This window comes from Oenanthe melanoleuca, chromosome Z, assembly GCF_029582105.1.
Source record: "Oenanthe melanoleuca isolate GR-GAL-2019-014 chromosome Z, OMel1.0, whole genome shotgun sequence".
NCBI classification, from domain to species: Eukaryota; Metazoa; Chordata; class Aves; order Passeriformes; family Muscicapidae; genus Oenanthe; species Oenanthe melanoleuca.
Window position 1 is genome coordinate 20696260 of NC_079362.1, and position 23018 is coordinate 20719277.

Consider the following 23018-nt stretch of genomic DNA (forward strand, 5'->3'; position numbering starts at 1 on the left):
TTAAAAATTGCTAAGAAAAATTTAGAAGTACCTGATCTTCTAAAAGCCTTTAAAGCTTAAAATTGCATCTTGCTGAAGAAGGACATTAAATATTTCTTTCTGTATTCATGAATTCTTCTGTGAAGAACTAGATAACAATTTTTCTGTCTTGTCCTGTAGAGATGTGCATGTGTGGTGGTATTTTTCTAGCTTGTTCTGTCTGTAACCTGAACTTCAATTTACTAGACACACTGCCATAAATCTTTTGAATAAAATAGACCTTCTGACAGAAGATCAAGATGTCTAGAGGGTGTTTGACTATTAGCCATTAGGAAGGAATGAATCATTCAATTTCAACCCTATAGGGAATGTTTAATGCAGTTACAGAGCTTTTGTCCTGACAGTTTTCAAGCTGAGGGCTTAAATTAATCAGTCAAACTGATTTTGTTGATTGGTTACTAGTGCAATGAAAAATAGCACACAGGGAATGACCTTGTATCTCTGGAGAATTTTGTCTGCGTATAGCTTTCACACTCTTCCTAAAAGTGTTGTTTTCTTGGGAACTCATTTTCTGATGACACACAAGGTAAGCTGCAGTGCTTATTTAAAGTGGATAATAACTTATACAAGTCGCTTTTGCAGATGGAAACAAATGAGTTGTCTTTAATTTGTTGTGGACTTTCTGGTGTTTGTTTGTTTAGTCATGGAAAACCTCAGTGTTCTGATATTCAACAAGTTTCCTTCCAAAAAACTGTTCTCTATCTTCAAAAATCAGAAATAATATTCAGAATACACAGTGTAGTGATGAATAAACAGCTTAACAGTAGTGCACAGTATGAAAATTTTCACCAAGTCGCTTTAGTTTTACTGTTCTTGGTTTTCTTTCACCTTTTTCTGAAAGCTACCTGTTTTGTTTGTGGTGTGGCAAAACTAGAGCTGTAGTAAGTGGAGTTTGCATGACTTCCAATTTTTTGTTAGTGGCAGCTCATCTCAATAGAACATCTAATAATTTTACAAAATATACGCCAGTAGGAAAATTCTCTTTGCTTGCAACAGTATCATATATTTCTCTAAAGCATCCTCCCACTGCTGACTCTTATATCAATAGGGAGAAACAGACATGACAAAAAAATAAAAAGGAACATTTAGACAGGTTTTGAAAAACATGGTGTCTCAACCTTTAATGCTTTTGAACCAGCTGTGTACATGCCTTGAACCCTTTAAGACTCTGCAACGCAGCGTTATGTGGGCTATCACATGTAGGTTTCTACCACAGCTACTTTTCCAAGCAGTTTGGGGATCTCAAGGACATGGTACTTCTGCTCTGAGGCTTCCAGGGTCAGGCAGTTATGCTATTTTTTGCTTTCAAGAATTTTTAAATTCTTCTTTACAGCTGATGAAACTGAGCCTGATAATGGTCAGTTGAAGGAGCTTGCTTATACCCTATCATTTTTAAGTTGCTTTTATTTGGGAAACTATGACAGTGTTTTAAGTATAGCACATATCTAAAATGACAAAAATTCCAAGTAAAGGTTGTGGGCGTTGTAATCTTAATCTGCTTTGTGCGCAGAGTTTGATGATACAGTTTTCAGAGGTGCATGTATGAATGATGTGTTTGTTTCTGTCTTCTTCATGAGCTCCTTCCACATGTGAGGAAAAAGCTGTAGGCATGAATTGAGACAGTGTAGGAAGTCTGTTTTCCTGTGTTATTTGTTGCAAGAAGTTACATTCTGAGAGGGAGTAGTGAGAGGGAAGTACCTCATGGTTAGAGACTGGCTGGAACTGCAGTTTGACAGTGGATTTTCTGTACTTTGCTCTGTGGGCCACTGTCGCCCAGATATCCCAAAGCTCTGAGACATGGGTGCTCCTTAATCAGTGACTGCTGGGAGAGGATTAGACAATAGAATTTGGAAGATTCGATTTGGGAGTAGGACTAGCTGGAGGATGTCTGAACATCACAGGCTGAAATTGAACATCACAGAGGCTGTGTTGTACATGAAAAACATGAGCTGCTTTAAAAAACTAGGCCTTCAGATTTTCCTTTGGAGAGCTGGAATTTGTTTTTGCTGCTGACAGTTACAATCTTTTCTCCTTGTAGTTTCTAATCTATAAAGCAAGGATATTTATAAATGTTTGAGGCATTGTAATTGTTCATTGAATGTTTAAAGGAGTGGCATACAGCATTGGATGGTGATTTTTCTGGATGTGGTACAGTTAGCAGCACAAAAAAGACACATATATGTATATATGCACACTATACAAGTGAATATGATTCTTTACTAATTTGGAGGTTTTTTTTGGGAGATTCAGTAAATCGTACCATAAAAAAAAACATGTAAAGTCTTCTGTTCCAGGTATAAATCTAGCATTGATTGACAGGATGTGAAGAAATTGCTGAGTTTGTGTAGTTTGGGGTTTTTTTCAAACATTCAGTTTTTGTTTTCCCTGAAAGAGGTGAAAATGATTGGCCCCTGTCCTGTTTGAAGTAGTGTTATCAGCATCCTGTGATTAAGACTGCAGGAGTCACCTTCCCTTCCTGAGTCATTCTCAGTCCTGCAGTCCTGCTCAAGTCCTGCAGCTACCCGAGTTTAGTTTTTTAGTGTGTCAAATTTGGCTAAAATTACGGTTCCTATTGTAACTAGAAACAATTGTAAAGACAATTGTGCAGAAATCTAGTTTGTTGTAAAAAGATGGAATTTTCAATAAAAACTTACTAAAAAGAATTATTGGAATGGAAGAGGGGCATAGGAAGCGTTTAACGAATGCTTAATGAATTATTAAGCTAAAATCTACTGTGAAATGTTTTCTGCCTGTTGCCAGCAGGTCCATTATTATGAGGCTTTACTTTACATCTGTGGATGGCATGATAAGACCCTTTCAAGCTTCTATGTAGCTGGAATGCAAATTCTTACCTGGGGAAAGCCATCTTTTGTTCTACAGTCTTCATAATGTGTTTTAATCCTAAGCATATGTAAATATTTGTGTTTCTAGAGAATTTAGGGAATGATGAGGGTAGAAACAGGAAGACCCAAAAGATTCAATAGTTGGTTGTGAGCCTGGTGTCAGTGGCAGAATTTTGGCCTTTTTGATCATTGGTTAGTTTGCACAACATCAGGCCTGCTATCAATAGATGGAGTACACCTGTCTCAAAGGCATAAAAGATCTTTACACAGGAGTTAGCAGGGCTCATTAAATGAGTTTTAAACTAGATTTGAAGCAGGAAAGCGGTAAAACCAGGCTTACTAGAGATAGGCATGAGGGCAGCATGACAGTATTTGAGAGAAGATGTCTCAGTGGAGGTGGAATCCATGTGTCAGCAGAGACAGAAGATACTGATAGGTTAGAAAACGTGGAAGCACTTGGGAGCATAGTGGAGGAATTATGTCTTCTAATCTACAAAAAGGTGATGAGATCAGTAGCCCAATTGAAGTGCATTTACACCAATGCATGCAGCATGGGCAGCAAACAGGAGAAACTGGAAGCCACTGCGCAACAAGAAAGGTATGACGCAGTTCCCATCAAAATACGGTTGTAGAACAAATTCTAATATCCTTTTCTGTAAAGGCTGTAGTACAGCATTGCCTAAAATTGTGTAAATTTAAATGAACTTCGAGTAATAGCACAAAAGAGCCTCCTGAGAGATTCAGGTGATTTTGTTTTTCTATTTGTAGCATAAATAATTAGCTTCATGGTAGAGAAAATGATGTTATGCAGGCTTACAAATATGGAGAGCATGACAGACGAAAAAGTACTTAACAAGAAAGGATGATAGAAACCAAACAAAGGGATGTGAAGCCTTTGCTAAGATTTGGTAACCTTTCTGTCATTTGTTTAGAAGTTTCAGTGCAGAAATGGTACTCCCTGAACTGTTGTGTAGTAAATGCTTGTAATAGTAACTACTTTGAAAGTTTTTTATTAATGTCAAGTTTTATATAAACCCCAGTCCTTTGTGTTTATTATTTTTGGGAAGGTCTGAATATAATTTTTTAATCATGGCAATTTTGACAAATAGTTGAGGGCTTGGATTATGATAGAATTTTGTATATAAAGGTGATAAAAGAAGAAAAGGTACTAGTCTGACAATGTTTGTTTAGACAAGATGGTATTCCTTACTGACTTTATTTCTTCCCCTTGTCTGTATATGTCTTAGTAGAGGCTGTAAAAATTGGTAATCCATTTGAAGTTCCCTAAAATGAAGTAATTTTTCCTTTTTAATTAAGAGAGGCATTGTTAAGGGAAAGGTTTCTTGTGTGCTTGTCATGCTACTGATAAATGACTAATGTTTTGTGAAGTCTCTGTCAGTATATGTAAGTTACTAAAGTAAGATACTAAATTTGATAAATATTTGATATGGACAAACAGAAAATGTGTGATTAGTGCAGGGTGGGGAAATTTTATGTACTGTGAATTATTTCAATACTGTGCTAAATCTGAGACCTTGAAATGTCAACAGTGCCATTTTAACTGGAATTTTTCACTGTTTTTAATGTAACTGAGAGCCCATTGGCACACGTTGAAGAGATTGAGGATGTTTTCTTCACAAGATGGCTTGACTATTTTATCTCTTAAATAAGCTGTAAAAGCATACAAACTTGAATGTGTTGATATATATGCACATTTACTTGGTAAGGTAAGCTTTTGGGTAGAGGTATTTTTCTGCCCAGTTTGAAGGGGAAAAACATGGATAGTTGGCTTCCTTTTCCATTAGCTTTACCACTGACCTTTATTACAGTCTGCAGGAAGACTGAAAAATTGGCACAGGCAAGTTTGATAGCTCCTTTTCTTTTGTGGTCTGGCAGAACTCCTAAATTGTTAGGAAATGAGACTTGACAGTTTGTGTTATTAATTGGAAAACAATTTAACCATATTATTACTGACTTCAGTCTAATGCTCTACATCAATTGATTCTTGTAATCCTCCAAGGGTGCATCTTGGGTTGATTGCTTGGTTCCCTACCCCCAAATGCTGTCTTTATTGGAGGAATACAGGAAGTAGAGCCAACAAGGCTCTAAAAAGCAGTTAAAGCAGTTCCATTTTCATGTTGACTGTAGTTTATATAATGAAGATTTATCAAAGATTGTGGTAAATGAAATTTGTTTGCAGACCTGATTTGGCTGCAGTGAATCTGAAAAAAACTACTGTAACTGTTTTATTCGCTTCTACCGTGTGTTTCTTCTACCTGTGACCAGTGTCACTGCAGTTATTGAAAATAGGAGAGACAAGTATCATTTCCCAAATTCATATGTCAGACTTTTAGTTAAATATATTGACCACATTTAATTCTCTGGACCCGTTTATTTTTATTTTGTTAGCAAAGCACAACATATTTTGCTACAGTATTATTTACTACAGTAATTTTGGAAAGCATTTGGTATAAGTATTATCTCCCAAGTAGTGCTTACGATCACTCTAAATAAATAAATGGTTAGTTTTAGTAAGCAACAGCTGCACAGCTAGATTTGAGTTTTGGGCTTAACACAGACATTTGTCTTCTTTCTGTTATCCATAAATTGAACTTTACAGTACTGAAACTAAATGTTATTTAGCTAGAATTAAAATTTATTGCAACAGCTCTTTTGTGAAAACAGCCTCCTGACAGCTTTTATAAAAATTCAAATTAATTGAAGAATGACAGTAAGACCCTAGAATTTTAATTTAGCTATGAAGTTACTTAATAATTTAATAATTTAATATCTGGCAGTTTTTTTCTAGTTCTTTAGTATCAATTTGCTGTTAGATTTTAGATTATTCTGAAAGAAAACTTGAGTGATGAAGGGGGTAACCTACTTCATAGAATTTTGTTGAAGAATTCTCTTTAGATTGTCAGAATTAAGTTTACTTTTTTGAAAAAAAGAGTATGGGTCTGTCCCTCACTAAATATCTCTTTCATAGTGTTAGAACTTTACATATTCAGCAAATTATTTGGCCTCTCTTTGGTCCTTTTCAGAATCTGAAGCACAGACCCAGCAGAATTTCAGTCTTTCACTAGTATTAAATTTCCAGTCTTCACTATTTTCCTGAGCAATTATAGGATTAATTAGAAGATAATTGAAAAAAAAATTATAATAAATACACCTTTTTGGCAGAAGTGAAACTACAGTTAGAAATTTCAAATACTGTTGTATTTTTTTTCCTGAAAGGAAAAGTGTTTCAAAACCAGTAAATAAATATGTAAACAGCCATTGAGAAGTATTAACTTACTGTTTGCCTTTCTAAGATTTCCCTGGTTATGCTGTGGTGCAGTTTAGGATTTTCTTATTGCAGTTTTTGATGTCTGATTCCAGCTCTCACAGAAAACAATGACAAGGTCTTTGCATTCCATCTTAACTGAGGCTCAAAACACTTACTGTATTGCTCATAGCAGGAAGATTACTGTGAGAGATAAAAAGAGAGGTAGAGCTTAGTGTTAAAGCTGTGGATAGGTGGAGAAATGACCCAAATATTCACTAATTTAAAAAGAAAAGAGATGGATTATGGTTTAAAATGATAACAAGAGTTCAAAACCTCTCTAGTTACACTATCTGCTTCAGACTTGATGGAAAACCAATGTTAGACATATAATGGAAAATTATTTCTTTCGGGAATCTTTTTATTCTGCCTTCCCTTTGAGAAATCTGCTATCTTCTTTCCTCCAAATGGAATTTAGTACAGTTTACCCTCATAGAAATAAATACATACCATTTTCTATTATTCTCGGTTATAAATGCTGGGGAAAAAAAAATTGACTGACAATGGGTTCCAAGGGCCAATTATATGCTCCACTAAAATACAATTTGTTTTTGGTTTAAAAGCTTTTTTCAATTAAATCCATGTTCAATTTGTATATGTCATCATAATTAAGCTGCTCAATTCTTGGAATCTTCATTAGTTAATGTGATGTACTGATTTTCACTGTACTTCTGGGAAATTTTTACTAGAAAGTACTCCACTATCATTAGTCACTAGATTTCACTGTAATCTCTTGTCCAGAAAAAAAGGTTTTATTTCAGAAATATGCCCAGGTTGGCTTTTGGTATCTCTCATAATATGGACTGCTGGCTGTTCTGCACGTACAGCAAATACAAGATTTTATAGTGAAAATGCTAAAGCTACACTGGGAAAGAAACCTGAAATACAATAGCCATATTATTCATAGTTTCTCAGGTTTGTTCACATTCACAGTATATAAAACACAATAAATCTGCATTTCTCTACTTTCTTTAGTAACAAAAGAGAGTATTTAACATGAAGCAAAAGTAATCTTGGAGTGTTACTTTGGGGTTTTGATTGTTTTGGATACTGGGAACAGCTACCTACGAATCTGCTATAAAAAGTGTATCCTAATTTAAAAGAAAAAAAAATTAAGGATATTTCTGATCCCTGTAAGATGAATCTCTTGTTGGAAAAACATGGTACTGTGTGTGTACATTATTAAAAAAGTCATATATATACACTTCTGTTTTACACTGTGGATAAATCTGTCAAAGAAAACAATAATAATTAGTTTCCATTTTACCTGCCTTATTGTAGCATGTATTATGTAAGGACTAGTAGAATACATGTTTCTTAATCTGTCATGAATTTCTGGGTGACTGCTGCTTGTTCTGATTCCTTCTCCGTTTCTACAGGCTGCCTTATATCGGCTGAGTGGGGATTGGAATCCTTTACATCTGGATCCAAGTTTTGCTGCTCTTGGAGGTGAGCTGATGTGTTAATATGTGTTAATATTGGATGAAGAATAATGTAACTGTATTTTTAATCTATTTTTCACTATGTACATCTTTAACAACCTGGAAAAAGCTGTGCTTATTTTATGGCGTTCTTAGAGTCACCAATTAAATATCTTCAAGTTCTGCATGACACTTTAGTTTGAAGCATTACTTCTTGTAGCTAGAAATGGGGAATTGTGTTTGGGCTTTACTTACAATGGAAACATACTTTCTAACCTATTTTCATTTTGATCTTGTTTATTGCCACTCTCCTGATTTTACAGTATGTGTTTCATGAGCAAAAATATTTGCCTGTCAAAGCTTCTGAAGGAATCCTGTAAATTCCCTTTCCATCTATATAATTTTGAGATTGTGTGGGTCTCAGTGAAACTTCTTGTTCTTCAGTGTAGTCTTCTCAATCCCAATAAACCCAGGAGGGCAGGAGAGAGGGAACTTGTTAGCACTTCTTTCTTATAAAATTGCATAACTACAGCTCTTGCTAGCACATTAGCTTGTTAGTTTACATAATTCTACATGCCAAAGCACCAGATCAGAGGCTGCACTAACTAATTCTTGAAGAGATGTAATAAATTAAAGAGAATGTTTTTTTGAAATCCTGTTGTAAAGTTATTTTTTTGGACTTACTTTCAGGCCTTGCAAGTAGTACAGTTTAATTACTCCAGGCAGATAGCAATTTGATTTACTTAAGAAAATTTTCTGAATATGTATGGTATCATCATAAACATTATGTGAAACTACTAATCTGTTACAATTAGTCTGCAATTTTCTGATGAATTTCTTTTTATTATGCAAGTATCACTGCATGGTATTCTTATCAAGATAAATAGAGCAGAGCTATGCTTCCTTGTTCAGATCACACTTAACATACTTTCACAAATTCTCTCCTTTTGTAAATGCATACTAAGTGGTTTGTTAACTCAGTTTTGTATAATTCTATGTAAATTTGAGTTCATAAGTAATGATTATCAAATAGTGGAGTCCAACAAGAGATTTGCCCAGTTTCTTAAAGCATTCTGTTTGTTGATGATGTTGGTTTGTTAATGATGGTGCTGGAGATGAAAAATACATGTTTATAATTGAAAACTCAGTGGTTGGAATAATAATGATTATAATAGTTTAAAAACCTTACAGAAGAAGACAGGTAAAAATCTTCTACCTGCTCACACAAAGAGCACTGGCACTTAGGGAAAATGAAGTTAATACTGTAAATGAGATGTCCCTTGGTCTCAACATAAAACTGCTGCACTGGATTTTGAAATTCTGACAGTACCCTATCTGTACTAAATGCAAATACTATCAAAGAAGAAATGGCTGTAGAGATATTCCATAATTTTTTTTTTTTTTCTTCTGAACTATTCACACTGCCTTTCACCAGTGTGCATGGGAAGCAAGCATTCAGCATAATGCATTCAAGTCATTTCAAGATTATTGTTAAGACTTCCCGTGGGTAATGTTTCAGAAGACATAGAAAAGGAAAGACAAAAGAAGACAAAGAAAGGGAAAGCAACCTTTACTTTGGTTTTCTTTCACTCTAGATACAAAGTAACTTGATTAACTTACCGAATTTTTCTTTGACTGTGCATTAGTTTGTAGAGAAAATATAGGGAAAAATAGTCTTGGGTAAATTTGTCTGAGTTTTGAATAGAGTGGATGGTTTCTGGTTCTTTCATGGTGAATTGAACTGAGTTTTTAAGGAGCTAGATGTCGCTGTAACATTCTGAATGAGAGATACTGAAAACATGCTGTTACAATAGTGTAGTAATCTGACTACATGGTAACTTCGTGCTTTCAGAACAGTGCCCATTATATACAAAATATAGTGCTGCTAAAAGTGTGCATACTCAAATATTTTATGGGAAAGAAATGACGGAATGATCAGGCTGGAATACTTACAGTGAGAAAACAGACTCAGATTCCTTCAAGCCTGTCTTTCTGTCATTACTTCTAACCTAATGTGTCAAAATTTCTCTTTCTCGCCTGTAATTCTGCTAGCCTTGTCTTTCCTTTGTCCTCATAAGTCCCATCTTTCCTAGCATTGAATCTTCCATGGCTCAACTTCAGCTTGCAGCTAATTACCACACAGCCACTTGCTCATTCCTTACCTCTCCCGTCCCCTCCCCATTCCCACTCCCAGTGGGATGAAGAGTAGAGTTTGAGAGGAGAAAAGGTAGAATTTGTGGGTTGATATGAGAACAACACTTTTCTTATCACCTGCTGACCCATGCTCAATCCATCCCCGAGCCATGATCGGTGGCTCCTGGCCAGCTTCCCTCAGTTTATATCTTGGACATTTCTTCTATACAGAATGTCCTTTTCACCAGTTCAGGTCAGCAGTTGCAGTAATACTCCCTCACAGTTTCTTGTGTACCTGCTTGGTGGCAGATCATAGGTCACTGAAGAGTGTTTGACATATGTTAAACACTTCTTAGCAGCAGCTGAAGCATCAGTGTATTATCAGCATTACTCTCACACTAAATTCAGAGCACAGCACTCTGCAAGCTACTAGAGAAAATTCATTATAGCTGAGCCAAAACTAGGATGGAGTTCTTATGGCTTTTTTATCTCTGTCTTGATGGTGGTTTCTTTTCTTTTCTTCTACATCTTCCATTTCTCTGCTGGCTAGATTTTCTCCTGTCTCCTCCTCTTTTTTTGTTTTTCATTTTGCTTTTGGTTTTCTCCCAGCTGTTGTCCCTTATGAGAACATTTTGTACTGTGTGGATGCTATGAGAAGTTGTTTAGAGCTTAAGAAAAACAGTCTTTGGCAGACAAGAGTAGCATATGAGTTTTGGGCAAAGCAACTAGTTTCAGAGCCAAAGCTGGACAGATCTGTCTGAATTCTATGGGCTGTTGCAAGTGTGATCAGTTACTGTTTACCTGCCTTGTCAGGTCAGAACAACCCGTTAAAGGAATCAGAATATACAGGCAGCATAACTTAACTGTTGCACTTTAGCAAATCTGAGGCCTGTTGTCAAAGGTTTATTTTGTCAGCTTTTGACAGTACTGGAAAAAGATGCATTGCTAATAAAGAGCTTATCCTCTGCCAAGGTTGAGCTCCTGCTTCAAAGCATAGGAATGTGAGGAAATTTGACAAAAATGTCAATATAAGAAAAACAGAAAAACACAGCAAATTTTCTTTGTTGCTTTTTAAAAAAAATTTCTAAATAAAGGCAAATTAATCCTAAGACAGGCAGTGTATTAGAAGACTGTGGCCAACCATGAACAGGAATTCAAAACAGGAAGTATTAAATAGTCTTAGTATTGCCACTTTTTAATGATTGCAATGCCTCTTAAAGTACATACTTCCATTTTAACTGCATGGCTGTTGTGCCTATGTATGTGTACTAAAACAGATAATCTCCTTATTTTTCATTTTTTCACCTCTACAGACAGGGACTAATTCTACTTCTGAGTCTCACAGAACAGAGGCAGTGCAAGTGCAAGTGTCACTTGTTTTCTCTACTTTGCCCAAGAGTAGAGGTAATAATAAATGGTAACAGACACTTTTTCATTTAGATACATTAGGTTGAAAAGAAAAAGGATTAAGAACACTAATGGGGAAAAATAATATGAATAAAGTATAGATATTAACAGAAGTTGCATTCAAGGTCCTAATATTAAAAATGCTAACATGTTGCCTCTTCAAATAGGATTTGAGAAGCCTATTCTTCATGGGCTATGCACCTTTGGATTTGCTGCTAGGAATGTTTTGAAGCAGTTTGCAAATAATGATGTGAAGAGATTCAAGGCAATCAAGGTCTGTGTGTTCATTCTTTGCAGTAAATTTTCTTGAGTTTTCTGATTTTAGTACCAAAAGAAATCTTCAGTGTGGGGGATGTCTTTCACAATGTCTTAACTGCCAGAATTGCTTTTACTTACAGCTGCATGCATTTTAATGTCTCTGTCTTGTATGTTTACTTAAATATTTAGGCTTTCTACCTTGATAGCTGACTTAATTTTCCTCTTTTTATCAATTTAGTAGATTGAATGTGTTTAAGCTTTGCATTTACATATGTCAGACAAATCTTTTCACAGCCCAACTTTTTTTTCTTTTCTTTTTCTCTTTTTGCTCTTAGGTTCGCTTTGCAAACCCAGTCTATCCGGGGCAAACTTTGCAAACGGAAATGTGGAAGGAAGGAAATAGAATCCATTTTCAGACTAAGGTCAGAACAATCTCTTCATTGTGGTTGTCAGGGAAAGATGTATTGATTGAAAGACTGGGGATATGAGGGAGAGCAAGAAAGATGACTCATTAAGCAGCAGACCATTAGACATTTTGTTGCATTTTTTGTGTTTGTCCACTGGACAAGATAAAAAAGCAGTCGTCCTCATGTCGTCACAGTGTGTACTTGTTTTCTGGAGTTACTCACAATTTTGTATCAATCTTCTTTTTTACATTTATTTATCTTAATTGGCTCTTGAAAGTTTATGCATATAAGTGTGCTGCAGATTTAGCTAAGATTGAGTTAAGCTTAGGCTGCAGCTACACAGAACCACTTCCTAAAAATGGAAATTTCATAGCAGTTAACATAATAACTATAATAAAACAGAGTTTAAACTTTCATGATATCTGGGTTTGCATTATTCTATTTTCATTGGTCTTGATATTAGCATTTTATGTGGCTATCCTGTAATTCTCATCTCCATGTCATTGGGTACTTAGTGGGAGCTAGGGGTAAAACTCCAGGTAAAGAGCAAAAAGTAAATGTTTATCACTTCTGTAGCATCATATGACATTTCCACTTTCTTAACCTGTGATTTGATAGTGGTATTTGTCAATATTTGTTTTGGCTTATGCAGTGTGAGATACATTGCTGTGCTGGCCAAAGTTTTGCAGCCTCATCTCTGTCAAAATGTAGCCACATTGTGATTAGGCAGCAGGTATAGCTGCAGTGAGGATTGGGAAGGCAGAATCAAATAAGTAGAGTCATCATAGAAGCAGAGGATTGCTGTATTCATACAGCTTTCTGGGATATATGTTGAAGGAGGCAAATTTTGTTTGCAGACCTGATGGGCGGCAGGTACAGAATTTCAGAATGGTAACAATGTAGAGACTACTGTGTACAAACTCTTAATTTATAATTTCTAGTAGTGAGGTGGTTTGGTGCCTCAAGTGAGCTTTGGAGATTACTGTAGCTGTAATTTGAAAGGGGATGTCACCCAGTCCTGACAGAATTTCTAGAATTCATATGTTTACTTTTGATGGTTTCCACATACCATATTAATTAATTGAGTTCATAATATGCTTCCAAGCCCTTCCAGATTTGTCAGCAGGGTGAGTTGTTCCGTTGTGGTTAAAGGCAAAACTTGTAACTATGCTTGGGTTAGTAATTGCTAATATGTAGATTTTTGTTGAATTTTGCTAATGTTTTTTTCTTCCACAACTTTGGAATAATTGATTTTGGATAGAAATTACAATGTTTATCAGGATTATAGTAAGCCAGCTTAAAGAGTTATGAGTTGTGCAGAATTTTGTTACTTATTGCATGTTGAATTTGTGTTAACTAAAGCATCTTTGTGCTGAAATAAACTCTAGTTAAATCAAGCTACAAGTGGACATAAAACTTTGAGAGGGTGGTTTGAATCCATTTTCACCATTGTCTGAAATGCAGTGACAGCAGGTGACAAGCTGTTAAACATGATTTGAGTAATAGTTAATGTAGAGCAATAAACTAGGCTGTGATACATGATATTTCCTCAGCTTGGTTATTTATCATACACCTCTCTTCTGTTAGCTGCAATAAGTCAATATATGGTTTGTGACATCCCTCAAAGAGACAATGTCAAATTGAAACCCGTTTTCTTTTCTTTACTTCAAAAAATTAAACCAGGAGGGAATTCAGATATTTTTCATCATTCTTTTTGTAATCTTTCTTGTTTGCAATGCTTAAAAAGCTGTTTCTAGTGCAAGTTGCGGTATAAGGCATGTGGAGATAGTAAAATTGTCTAAATGGTCTTTTGACAACTGAATATCTACCTCAAGGAAAAACATTTTAGAACAATGTCTTTCTAAGAACTATTTATGAAGAAATATTGACAACAACTTGTAACACTGGAGGTAAATGTTTTTCAACTGTTTTATGAAGAGAGCATCAGCAATATATTTTGTTACAGTTTCTCTAGAGGAAAAGAATTATTTTCCTTGAATAACTGTTTGAAAAACATTATAACAACGTGCCTCACGACTACAGCACATTTATGATGTGGTTTTTTTCACTCTTTAACTTTTATATTTTCTCTTTTCATCTTTCATCTTTTTATCTCTGATTTTTAAATATCTTCTGTGACTTTCTGTAAATAAATCACCTCTTTAATGTATTTTCCTCCAAATACAGATCAAGGAGACTGGGGAACTTGCCATTGCAGGGGGCTATGTGGATATGGTACCAGCCTTGGAAAAGCCTTCTGCTCGAGAACCTCTAATGGTAGGTGGAAGCAATGCAGAGAAGCATAGTTGGGCTTTATTTTGGTGAAAAACACAGGAAAAAATACTTAGGTTTCTTACCAATCGTGCAGTATTCAGAGGAGTTATGAGTTCAGAGATGTTAACATACACATTGTTTAAGATACAAATGTTAATTGATCTATTTGCGAGGAAAGTTCCAGTTGTTTTGAGATACACAGGTTGGCTGATGTTTGATGTGCTTGATGCTAATTGAACTCTCAGGATAAGCATTGTGCTGTATGTTGCAAAACAAAGAAGGTCATGTACCAGTGAGGGCCACATATTTTGCGCACTTGCATAGCTCAAAATAGAAATTATTTCATTTAACTTGGATGTGTATCTGTAGAACAATGATTTTCTTATTATTTTGTATATGTTGAAGATCAAACCTGTGTAGGACGTGAAAGTGTGTGAACTTTCTCAATTTTCAGAGACATGGGGAGAGTGGCAGGAGAGCATTAGTGTAAGTGAAAATGAGATAATGTACTCACAGAAAATAAGCTTCATCATTGAATCATTTTGAAATAAGACTCTGAGAGCTGTTTGTACATGTGGTTAGGTCTAGCACACTATATGCTCTTTTTGCTGTGTTTATTTTAAAAAATCCCTTGCATGCATGCATGCCTGAAGCCTTGGGTACCATATTTGCCACAAAACACAGAATTGTGCATGCAGTAGTGAGGATGACCTGGGTTCCTAATGTGATCTAAAAGTTGCTTGAGGCATGCATAAGGTGTTGCCTTAAATAAACTGTTATCTTTTTTCCCCTTTTGATTCCTGTGTGCAATGAAACTTTAATACTTGGAAGTTTATGAAATACTGAGACAGTGACATTCATGTAAAGCTTGTGATCACAGAACAGGGAATAATGGGTGATACTTGGGCTGTATCCAAAGCAGCATGGGCAGCAGGGGAGGGAGGGGATTCTATACTTCTGCTCTCCTCTGGAGCACTACATGCAGCTCTGGGATCCCAGCACAGGCATTGACCTGTTGGAGCAAGTCCAGAGGAAGGACATCAGAAAAATTAGGGGAATTAAGCACCCCTCCTCTAAGAAAAGACTAGGAAAATTGGGTTTGTTCAGCCTGGAAAAGGGAAAACTTTAGGGCGACCTGGTTGTGACCTTTTATTACCTTAAGGGAGATGAAGACGAGCTTTGTACAAGAGCATGTGGTGACAGGTTAAGTGGGAATGAATTCAAACTAAAGAGGATAAGTTTAGATTAGATCTTAAGAAATTCTTTACTATGAGGCTGGTGAGGCACTAGAACAGGTTTCCCAGACAAACCGGCTGCCTCATCTCTGGAAGTGTTGAAGGCCAGGCTGCTGGATGGGGCTTGGAGCACCTTGGTCTAGTGAAAAGTGTCCCTGCTCCCCAATAAGGAGGCTAGAAATAGATTATCTTTAAGGTTCATTCCAATTCAGGCCATTCTATGATTTATCCAGGAACCTTTTTATTTTTGCTGCTTGTGTTTAATCTTCTAAAACATTCTGAATTGTTGAAAGAAGTTCAAACGTTAGAACTTTTCTGAACTGCTCAGATTTTCTTTTTTCTTTTTTTTTTTTCTTTTTAACTTGGGCAGAACACGTGTTTTTCTTTAAGGTTACTCTGAGAAATTAAGGTGCTTTGGCAGAAATTTGCTGACAGGGTCAGACACCCACCAGGGGAAACCAGCCTGAGTGAAGATTGGCAAATTTAAATGCCATTGGGAGCCCTTTTTTATATAATGGAAAATGTTAGGCTTAGCCAAAGAGCTGACAAAACAGCAGCCTGAGTAAGGAGTCTCGTGTTATGCTGTAGGTACAGTGAACAGCTAAAGCTCTGAGACCTTCTTTGCTCCTGTTCCAGTTAGTGAAAAATGTCACTGAAGTAGCTTCCTAAAGTTTGGCTTTTTATCCGGTACAAATATTTGTTAAAAGAAAGACAGTGAAAGGCTTGCAAAATAATGTGTTTTTGGAAAAGTTGGAAATGTAAATGTAGCTAATGCCACTCTTAAATGTTTTTCTGCACTGGAGTTTTGACTGTATTCACAGTGCAATACATTTTCAACATCTTTCATGTCAAGTCAAAGTAATGTACTGGTTAAACCTTTTTTTTTTTTTTTTTTTTCTGAAAACTAACATAACATTCACTGTGGAAAAAGTGGCAGTGGTTATCCTCCAAAGGAAAAAAGGGCAATTTGGAAACTCTTACAGCACTAATTAAAAAACATGTCTTAAATTGTAGTGATAAATGACAAAAACTATAAAAGCAAGATTTGAAATAATTTTAAATGAAAATTTGAAATTAAGCATTTTCTGCTTGAATGTACCCTTTATTGCTGATGTTTGCTAGAGGTGATTATTTTGTGCTAGAATAAATCTCAATTGCATTTAATAATTCTGCTATGGATAGTTGAACCATTGTGTGCTGGAAAGTAAAATACATATTCAGTACTTTTTAATGAAGTTTAAATTTCAAATTCTTCATACCTTTTTTTTTTTTTTTTTTTAAGACTGAAGGGCTTCAGAGTAACCTGGTGTTTCAAGAAATTGGTCGTCGTGTAAAAGAAATGGGAAATGAATTGGTAAAGAAAGTAAACGCTGTATTCCAGTGGGACATCACTAAGGATGGAAAAACGGCTATGCAGTGGAGTAAGTTTTAGCATTTATATAATGCCCTGATGCATTTTTGCTATGAAATGGGATTAATTGTAATCATTCTAATTAAATTTGATAGCTTGAAACTAAGAATAATGTAGTAGATGAATATGCAGTGAGACTGCAGGTCTTAATGCATTCTGGGTGCACAAATGACAGAGGTCAGATAAAGTTTGCAGTTACTACCCTTTCTAGGAACATATTTCTTTAACTTGCCTATTTAGAAGTAGGCATAGGCTCCATCATCCTTTAGAACTTCAGTGCATTTCTGTTAACATTTTCCAGATTAGATTGCCACTGAATTTAGGAAAGCATGCTAAATTAGCCTAGTAGGAGTGTTACAGTAATTAGTCTGCTGATGATGTACATGCTAACTGATCTAAAACAAATAAGTAATTATTTCTACTGCATTGTTCTTGTCACTTCAGTGGAAATGTAGCCCAATTTGTTTCCATTTAAAGTTTCTGAGATCAAGGTTTAATGGAAGCATAATCATGATTTTGCATCGTTTAAGCATGAGACTGGTTGATGATGAGAAACTAAAGCCTATAATAGCAATGTACCTCAGCAGAACTTTTTCCTAGTTAAATGAATAATGGCATTATGTGTAGTGGTCTGATGCGTGCAAAACTACTTCCTCTAAAATCTTTTCTTCTTTAATTCTCCTTTGCTCTCTTTATAAAGATATGTATTTTTGAAAACAACCACAAATCTAATTTTATTAATTGGATAGATTTTTTTTATCTTTGGAAATTTTATGGTTTTTTTATTTGACAGGTCTACTGCTCTAATGGTAGAGTGCAAAGTTTTTCCAAAGGGAAAAAGCTTAGTGAGGTTGTAATTTCCAGGCCTTTTTGTGGAGAAATTAGTCTTTGGATCAAGTCTGTTGCTTAGACTTCTTTTTGATTGGTCTCAGTGGTTGGATGTAGTCAAAAGAGTTTTGGGGACAATGCAGGTGAAGGGGCTGCCCTGTGACAGGCTGAGAAGGGAGACTCACAATAGATCAGATCAGGTCTGCATTATGTTTTTGTCTGTACACTGTGACTTTCTTTAAACTATTGTTGGGCAATTTAGAAGCCTATAATTTCACTTAATCCTTTCTTAATGTTAACTAGCAGAGATTCTGAGTAGCAGGATAGTTGTATTCTACTTACCTTGTTTTTGAGGGATAAAGAGCATTTCCATTTGGATAGAAGTTAATAAATATTCTGAATATACCTGTGTAGATTATGCACGCTGATTGCCTATACATCAAAATGAGACAAGGAAAATACTGAATAATCCAACTCAGACGTTCTGTCTAAAAATTATTCACTGCTCTTAGTCATTTCTACTGTCTGCAGTTTTCCATTTTTGCGTGAAAGTATTTTAAATTATGGACATGGTTAGAACTTGGAGAGAAGACTTACGAGGTTTTACATGAGTTCTTGCTTTCATTTTTAGATGATAATTAGAAGTGCATTGATTAAACTCCTGAATGCTTAAAGTGGAAACTTGTGTTTGTTGGGCAATCACTCTGTACTCCGCATCAGTCTTGTCTATTGTTTCATGTGTGACTAAATTTGATATAAGTGATATATATGTTTATAATAACAACTAGAAAACTATTTTAGGTTGATTGATCATTGGCTTTAACTTTGGAACTTCTTTATTGATTACCTTAATTCAATATGATGTATGTCCACACAATAGAGGAGGAACTCAATGGAGGAGAAATCTGCTGAGAGGTATTTCAAGATATGAATAAAACTCCTCATTTAGGAAGTTCTGAAACTGCAAATTGCTGAATGCAGAACAAGCACACTTGCTTGTTCACACTTAGGTGTGAGCAGTGCCCTTACCTGCCTCGTGAGACCATATTTTATTAGAGGGAAAACAGGTGTATGTTTTTACTATTGTATTCAGATCAAGAGAGTGCTTCTGCTTAAATAAATAAATAATCAATCTTTTATCCTCTCCTGCTTCTCCTACTGAAGCAGTAGAAGGAAGTTACTGCTTTCTTCTTGTTCTTATGTCTCTACCTAAAAGGGATTAAATAGACAGAGACTTTGTTTGTCCTGTTCCCTCTGCTTCTGTTGCAGTAAAATTTTTCTCCACTATTGTATGAATTTGGAAAAAAATTTAATGCTCCCTGTGGGCTGGAGGCTGAAGGAGCTATTAAGAGCTGAAGTGAAACATTTCCAGAATCTTGGAAAAGTTACTGTGAATATTTTTACAGTGTGGTCAGTTCCTTAAACTTAGGAATTAATGTAGTCTGTGTGATGTAGTAAATATGTAAAGCAAATGTAAATATCTTGGTGAGCCAGCTAGGTGTCTGTAGAAAATGTTGTTTACTTTTGCTTTTGGGAGCATTGGTATGCTAGTACTTCCTTTTTGTATCACTTTTTTTGAAAGTACTTTCTCTATCATCCTATTCCTGTATTTGTTTATGTTTTCAGAATATTTTTATACGCTTTTAGATTTCAAGTACTTATTGGATGAAGAAAACTTGGTCAGTACTAAAATAGTTAAACTGCTACAAATCATCTAAGTATTAAACTTTCATATTGTCAATATGAAAATAGTTATGAAAACTCACTAGCAGAATTTTAGGAGTTATGACAACTGTAGTGTCAACCTTGAATGTTTGTCCTTACATGGACCAATAGCATACCATTGTTGGTTTCTGTTTAACTCCAGTGGTACATTTTTAATGGAAAGGTATGTATGATTAAACTTGTACTTGGGGAATATTTTAAAGCACTTTCCAGCCATTAAAAAGCATATACCCAAACAAACACAAAGCAAAAGACCTTCCAGAGGCAAGTACTTGAGATTTATAAGCAGTCGCCAACTTAATTATTTTTGCATGTTTGCATATGTTACATTATTATTCAATATTCAAGACCATGATCTTGTACAGTCTTATCTACCAGATGCTGATGTTTTAATATTCCGTGATAAGTGCAGAAGAAGGTGGTAGTTTTTGAGTTTACATTCAAAGGAAGGCAGCTTTCTTGCAGTTCAGATCTTCTCAATAGTCCAAAAGATTTCTGACTTTGTGATCTTTGCAAGAGCTCACTATGGTCATCAATAAGACTTTCTTAATGCAGATGAGCATTGACAGTGAGTTCAGAATATGTAGCATTGACAATGGGATTTGCTTACTTGAATGCTTAACTTTTTCAGTTGTTGATGTAATATAGGCTTCTGTACACAATTAGAAATTTTATCCTTTGATAAATTAATTTTTTACTTTAAAAACTGAAGATGACAGTACAATGTTACCTTTGCAATAGCTTGAATTTATTTCTGTGTCACTATTTACACTGGTTTTCAAAGCTTCTCAGATTTTAATGTTTCTTAACTCAGTCAGTAGAATTGCACTTTTTTACCATACATTTAAATTTGGTGTGGTGGTTGTTAGTTGATCTTCTGTGTACAAGAATTTTAAATCATTTTTTGTAAATGTTGTGCTGCTTGATGAGATCAATTCTGAATTATCCTTCTACCTTTTCTAAGTAAAATTGCCATTTTGGAGGGTCAATCTCATGATGTTCATAGCTACAAGAACACAAAAAGGAAAATATGACATTAAAATTAATTCACAATTTGATTAATGTAGCTAAATATTGCATACTATTTCAGTGTATGATCAAAATTCTTGACAAGTTATGACTGAAACTGGCACATGAGGAAGAATATTATTTTGGCTGAGTTTTCTTGTTTTGTTTTAAACTGTGACTTGATGTTAATTAATTCATGATCTATCCTTTTTTAGGCCTCTCTTTGTAAGGGCCTCCCAGGCCTTTAAAAACAGTTTCTGGTTCTTTTGGGCTACCTGGTAGGCCTCTTTCTCTTATTTAATTTATTTAATATATTTGTTCTGTCTTGTGTTTTAATTTTTTGACTTGTCACTTTTACACAGCCTTGTGCTGTTGTGGTAAGTGTGGCAGTTGGCAGTGCTGGAAACAATCTGGGCCCTGCAGCCCATTGCTGCCTTACTCAATGATCGTAGCTCCAGCATCCTCTGCTGATGTTGTTCAGCCTCTTCTGGGAAGGAAGCAGATGAGAAAGGAAGCAGCCACCACAGCTTGAGTGCTGGGCCCTGTTCTGGGCCCCTCAGTTCAGGAAAGACATTGTGGTGCTGGAGTGTGTCCAGAGAAGAAGGGCAGTGGAGCTGGGGAAGGGTCTGGAGTGCAAGTCTAGTGAGGAGCAGCTGAGGGAGCTGGGGGTGTTTCCCCTGGGGAAAAGGAGGCTCAGTGGGGACCTCATCACTCTCTACAACTGCCTGCAAAGAGTAGTAGCCAAGGGTTAGGGTGAGGATTAGTCTCTTCTCCCAGGTAAGGAATCACAGGAGCAGCAAAAATGGACCTCAGTCATGGGATGCTCTTGTTGGACATCAGGAAGGATTTCTTCATGGAAAGAATGGGCTGCCCAGGGAGGTGCTGGGGTCACTATCCCTGAGGTGTTCAAGTTCAAGCTCAAGAGTGTGGCACTCATGCCATGGTCTAATTTTCAAAGTATTGAACAGTTAAAACTTGGACCCAGTGATCTCAGAGATCTTTTCCAACCTTAATGATTCTCTGATTCTGTAAAATTTCTTCTCATGTGTGCAATCAATCTAGTATTTTTTAAACTTCAAGGAACTCAGAAGTTATTTTTCTTAACATTTTTTTATAGTGTTCTAACTACAACTGTGACCTCCTGATCTCTACTTTCTGCAGTAAACCAGGACTTTTAGAAGTTCAAGTGAAGTGAAATTTGTGAATTGAATTTGGCTTTTGTTAGTACAGAGACATCTTTATGGAGGCACTAGTATTATAACACTAGTCTGTTTAACCAGCAGTGTCCTTTCCTTTTATGTAGTTCTCTGTGGATAGTGTGAAGCCATGAGGAGGTGTTGTGCAATTGACTCAGCACTGAGGATGTGAAATTTTGGACAGCTCAACTGCTCTGTAAACAATGTTGAACTGTAACCCCTGACAACTGGCCTTAATTAGTGGTATTTTTGTATAAAAGCAAGCTGTTCGAATTCAAGAGGATGCTGAAAATCCTTTTAAAAAGAGATAAAGCAGGTATCAAAACCTAAGAAATAAGTGTATTGGCACTGAAACTACCTTCAAGTTTTAACAAAACCCTTAATTGATAACCTACCCTGGCCTTTTCCAGTTTACTTCACTACCTAAAACATACTTTGCTCTCCCTTGCATAAATATTGCTATAAAACAATTGTGTTTTTCAGGCATTATAAAATACTAATTTTTTTTTTGGAGATAAGGTTTAATTTCAACTTAACTTTCTGTAGGGAAAAGGTAATGCTGTTGAGATCTGTTGGCTGATAGTTAATGGCACTCTAGAACAGTACTCAAAAGAGTTTTCCCATCTGTCGCTTTTCTTTATGTTTCTGGTGTTAGTGCTGAAGGCAGGAGATGTTTCTGTTCTTTTCCAATTCTCAGAGGAATAAAACTTTATTATGAGAGCTGGGAAGAAATTGCTACGTGTAGTTGGGAACATGAGAAATTAAGGTGAAATTGCTCAATAATTTATGATGCAATATGACTTCAGGCAATGAAGAGTGTGTGATACTTGTTTTCATTTGCTTAGAGGTTGAGTCTTGTATTGCACTTACCCACTGTAAAGCAGAATAAAACCCAAACCAAACAAACAACAAAAAAAAAAAGTCTGACTGTTAATTTGCAAAAATTTGAAGGAAAACTAGCATTTAATTCGCTTGAATTTCTTGATTCTACTTTTCTGCTGGATGTGTAATAGAATATATTGTAGAAGGCATACAAGGGGACATTCTCTCTGGTCACTGGAAAGCTAGGATTTTTCTGCTCTGATGCTTAGAACTGATTCAGTTTATTTCTTTCATTACTAGTTTATTTGTCCATGAGCTAGTGCTCTGGTTTAATCTCAATTGTCTTTTCAGTGTTCTAGCCTGGGCTTTGGTCAGGAGGGAGGAAAGTGGATTGTGTATGTTTCTAATCTTTCTGTTTTTCTTCCCTCCAAAAAAATTGAATGAACAAGTTTTTGTGGTGGTTTTTCATTCTTTATAAGGAGTGGAGTTACTTTCCTTTTCTAAATGCTAACATTTGGTATATTTTGGATCACTTTCTCCACAATGGCACTTTTTTTTTTTTTTTAACTACTTGCATTAGAGAGGTCAGCTCATTTATGATGAAGCCTACAAAAAGCGATGGATCAAGTCACAATAGAAGGTTCTCCATGATTTTGTAGAAAAGACATTTTTGCTGTCAGAGGCTC

The 23018-nt window shown here is 35.7% G+C and overlaps 1 protein-coding gene across 3 annotated transcripts in view; it reads left to right on the forward strand.

Moving 5' to 3' along the window:
• The window catches only part of HSD17B4 (hydroxysteroid 17-beta dehydrogenase 4), a 62125-nt gene that overhangs the window by 33112 nt on the left and 5995 nt on the right, over nt 1-23018 (forward strand). For all 3 annotated transcript variants that reach the window (XM_056514069.1, XM_056514070.1, XM_056514071.1), the window contains 5 exons: nt 7587-7656; nt 11336-11442; nt 11762-11848; nt 14021-14110; nt 16625-16763. In XM_056514069.1, the coding sequence (XP_056370044.1) occupies nt 7587-7656; nt 11336-11442; nt 11762-11848; nt 14021-14110; nt 16625-16763 (493 nt within the window). The remainder of the gene's footprint in view (nt 1-7586; nt 7657-11335; nt 11443-11761; nt 11849-14020; nt 14111-16624; nt 16764-23018) is intronic.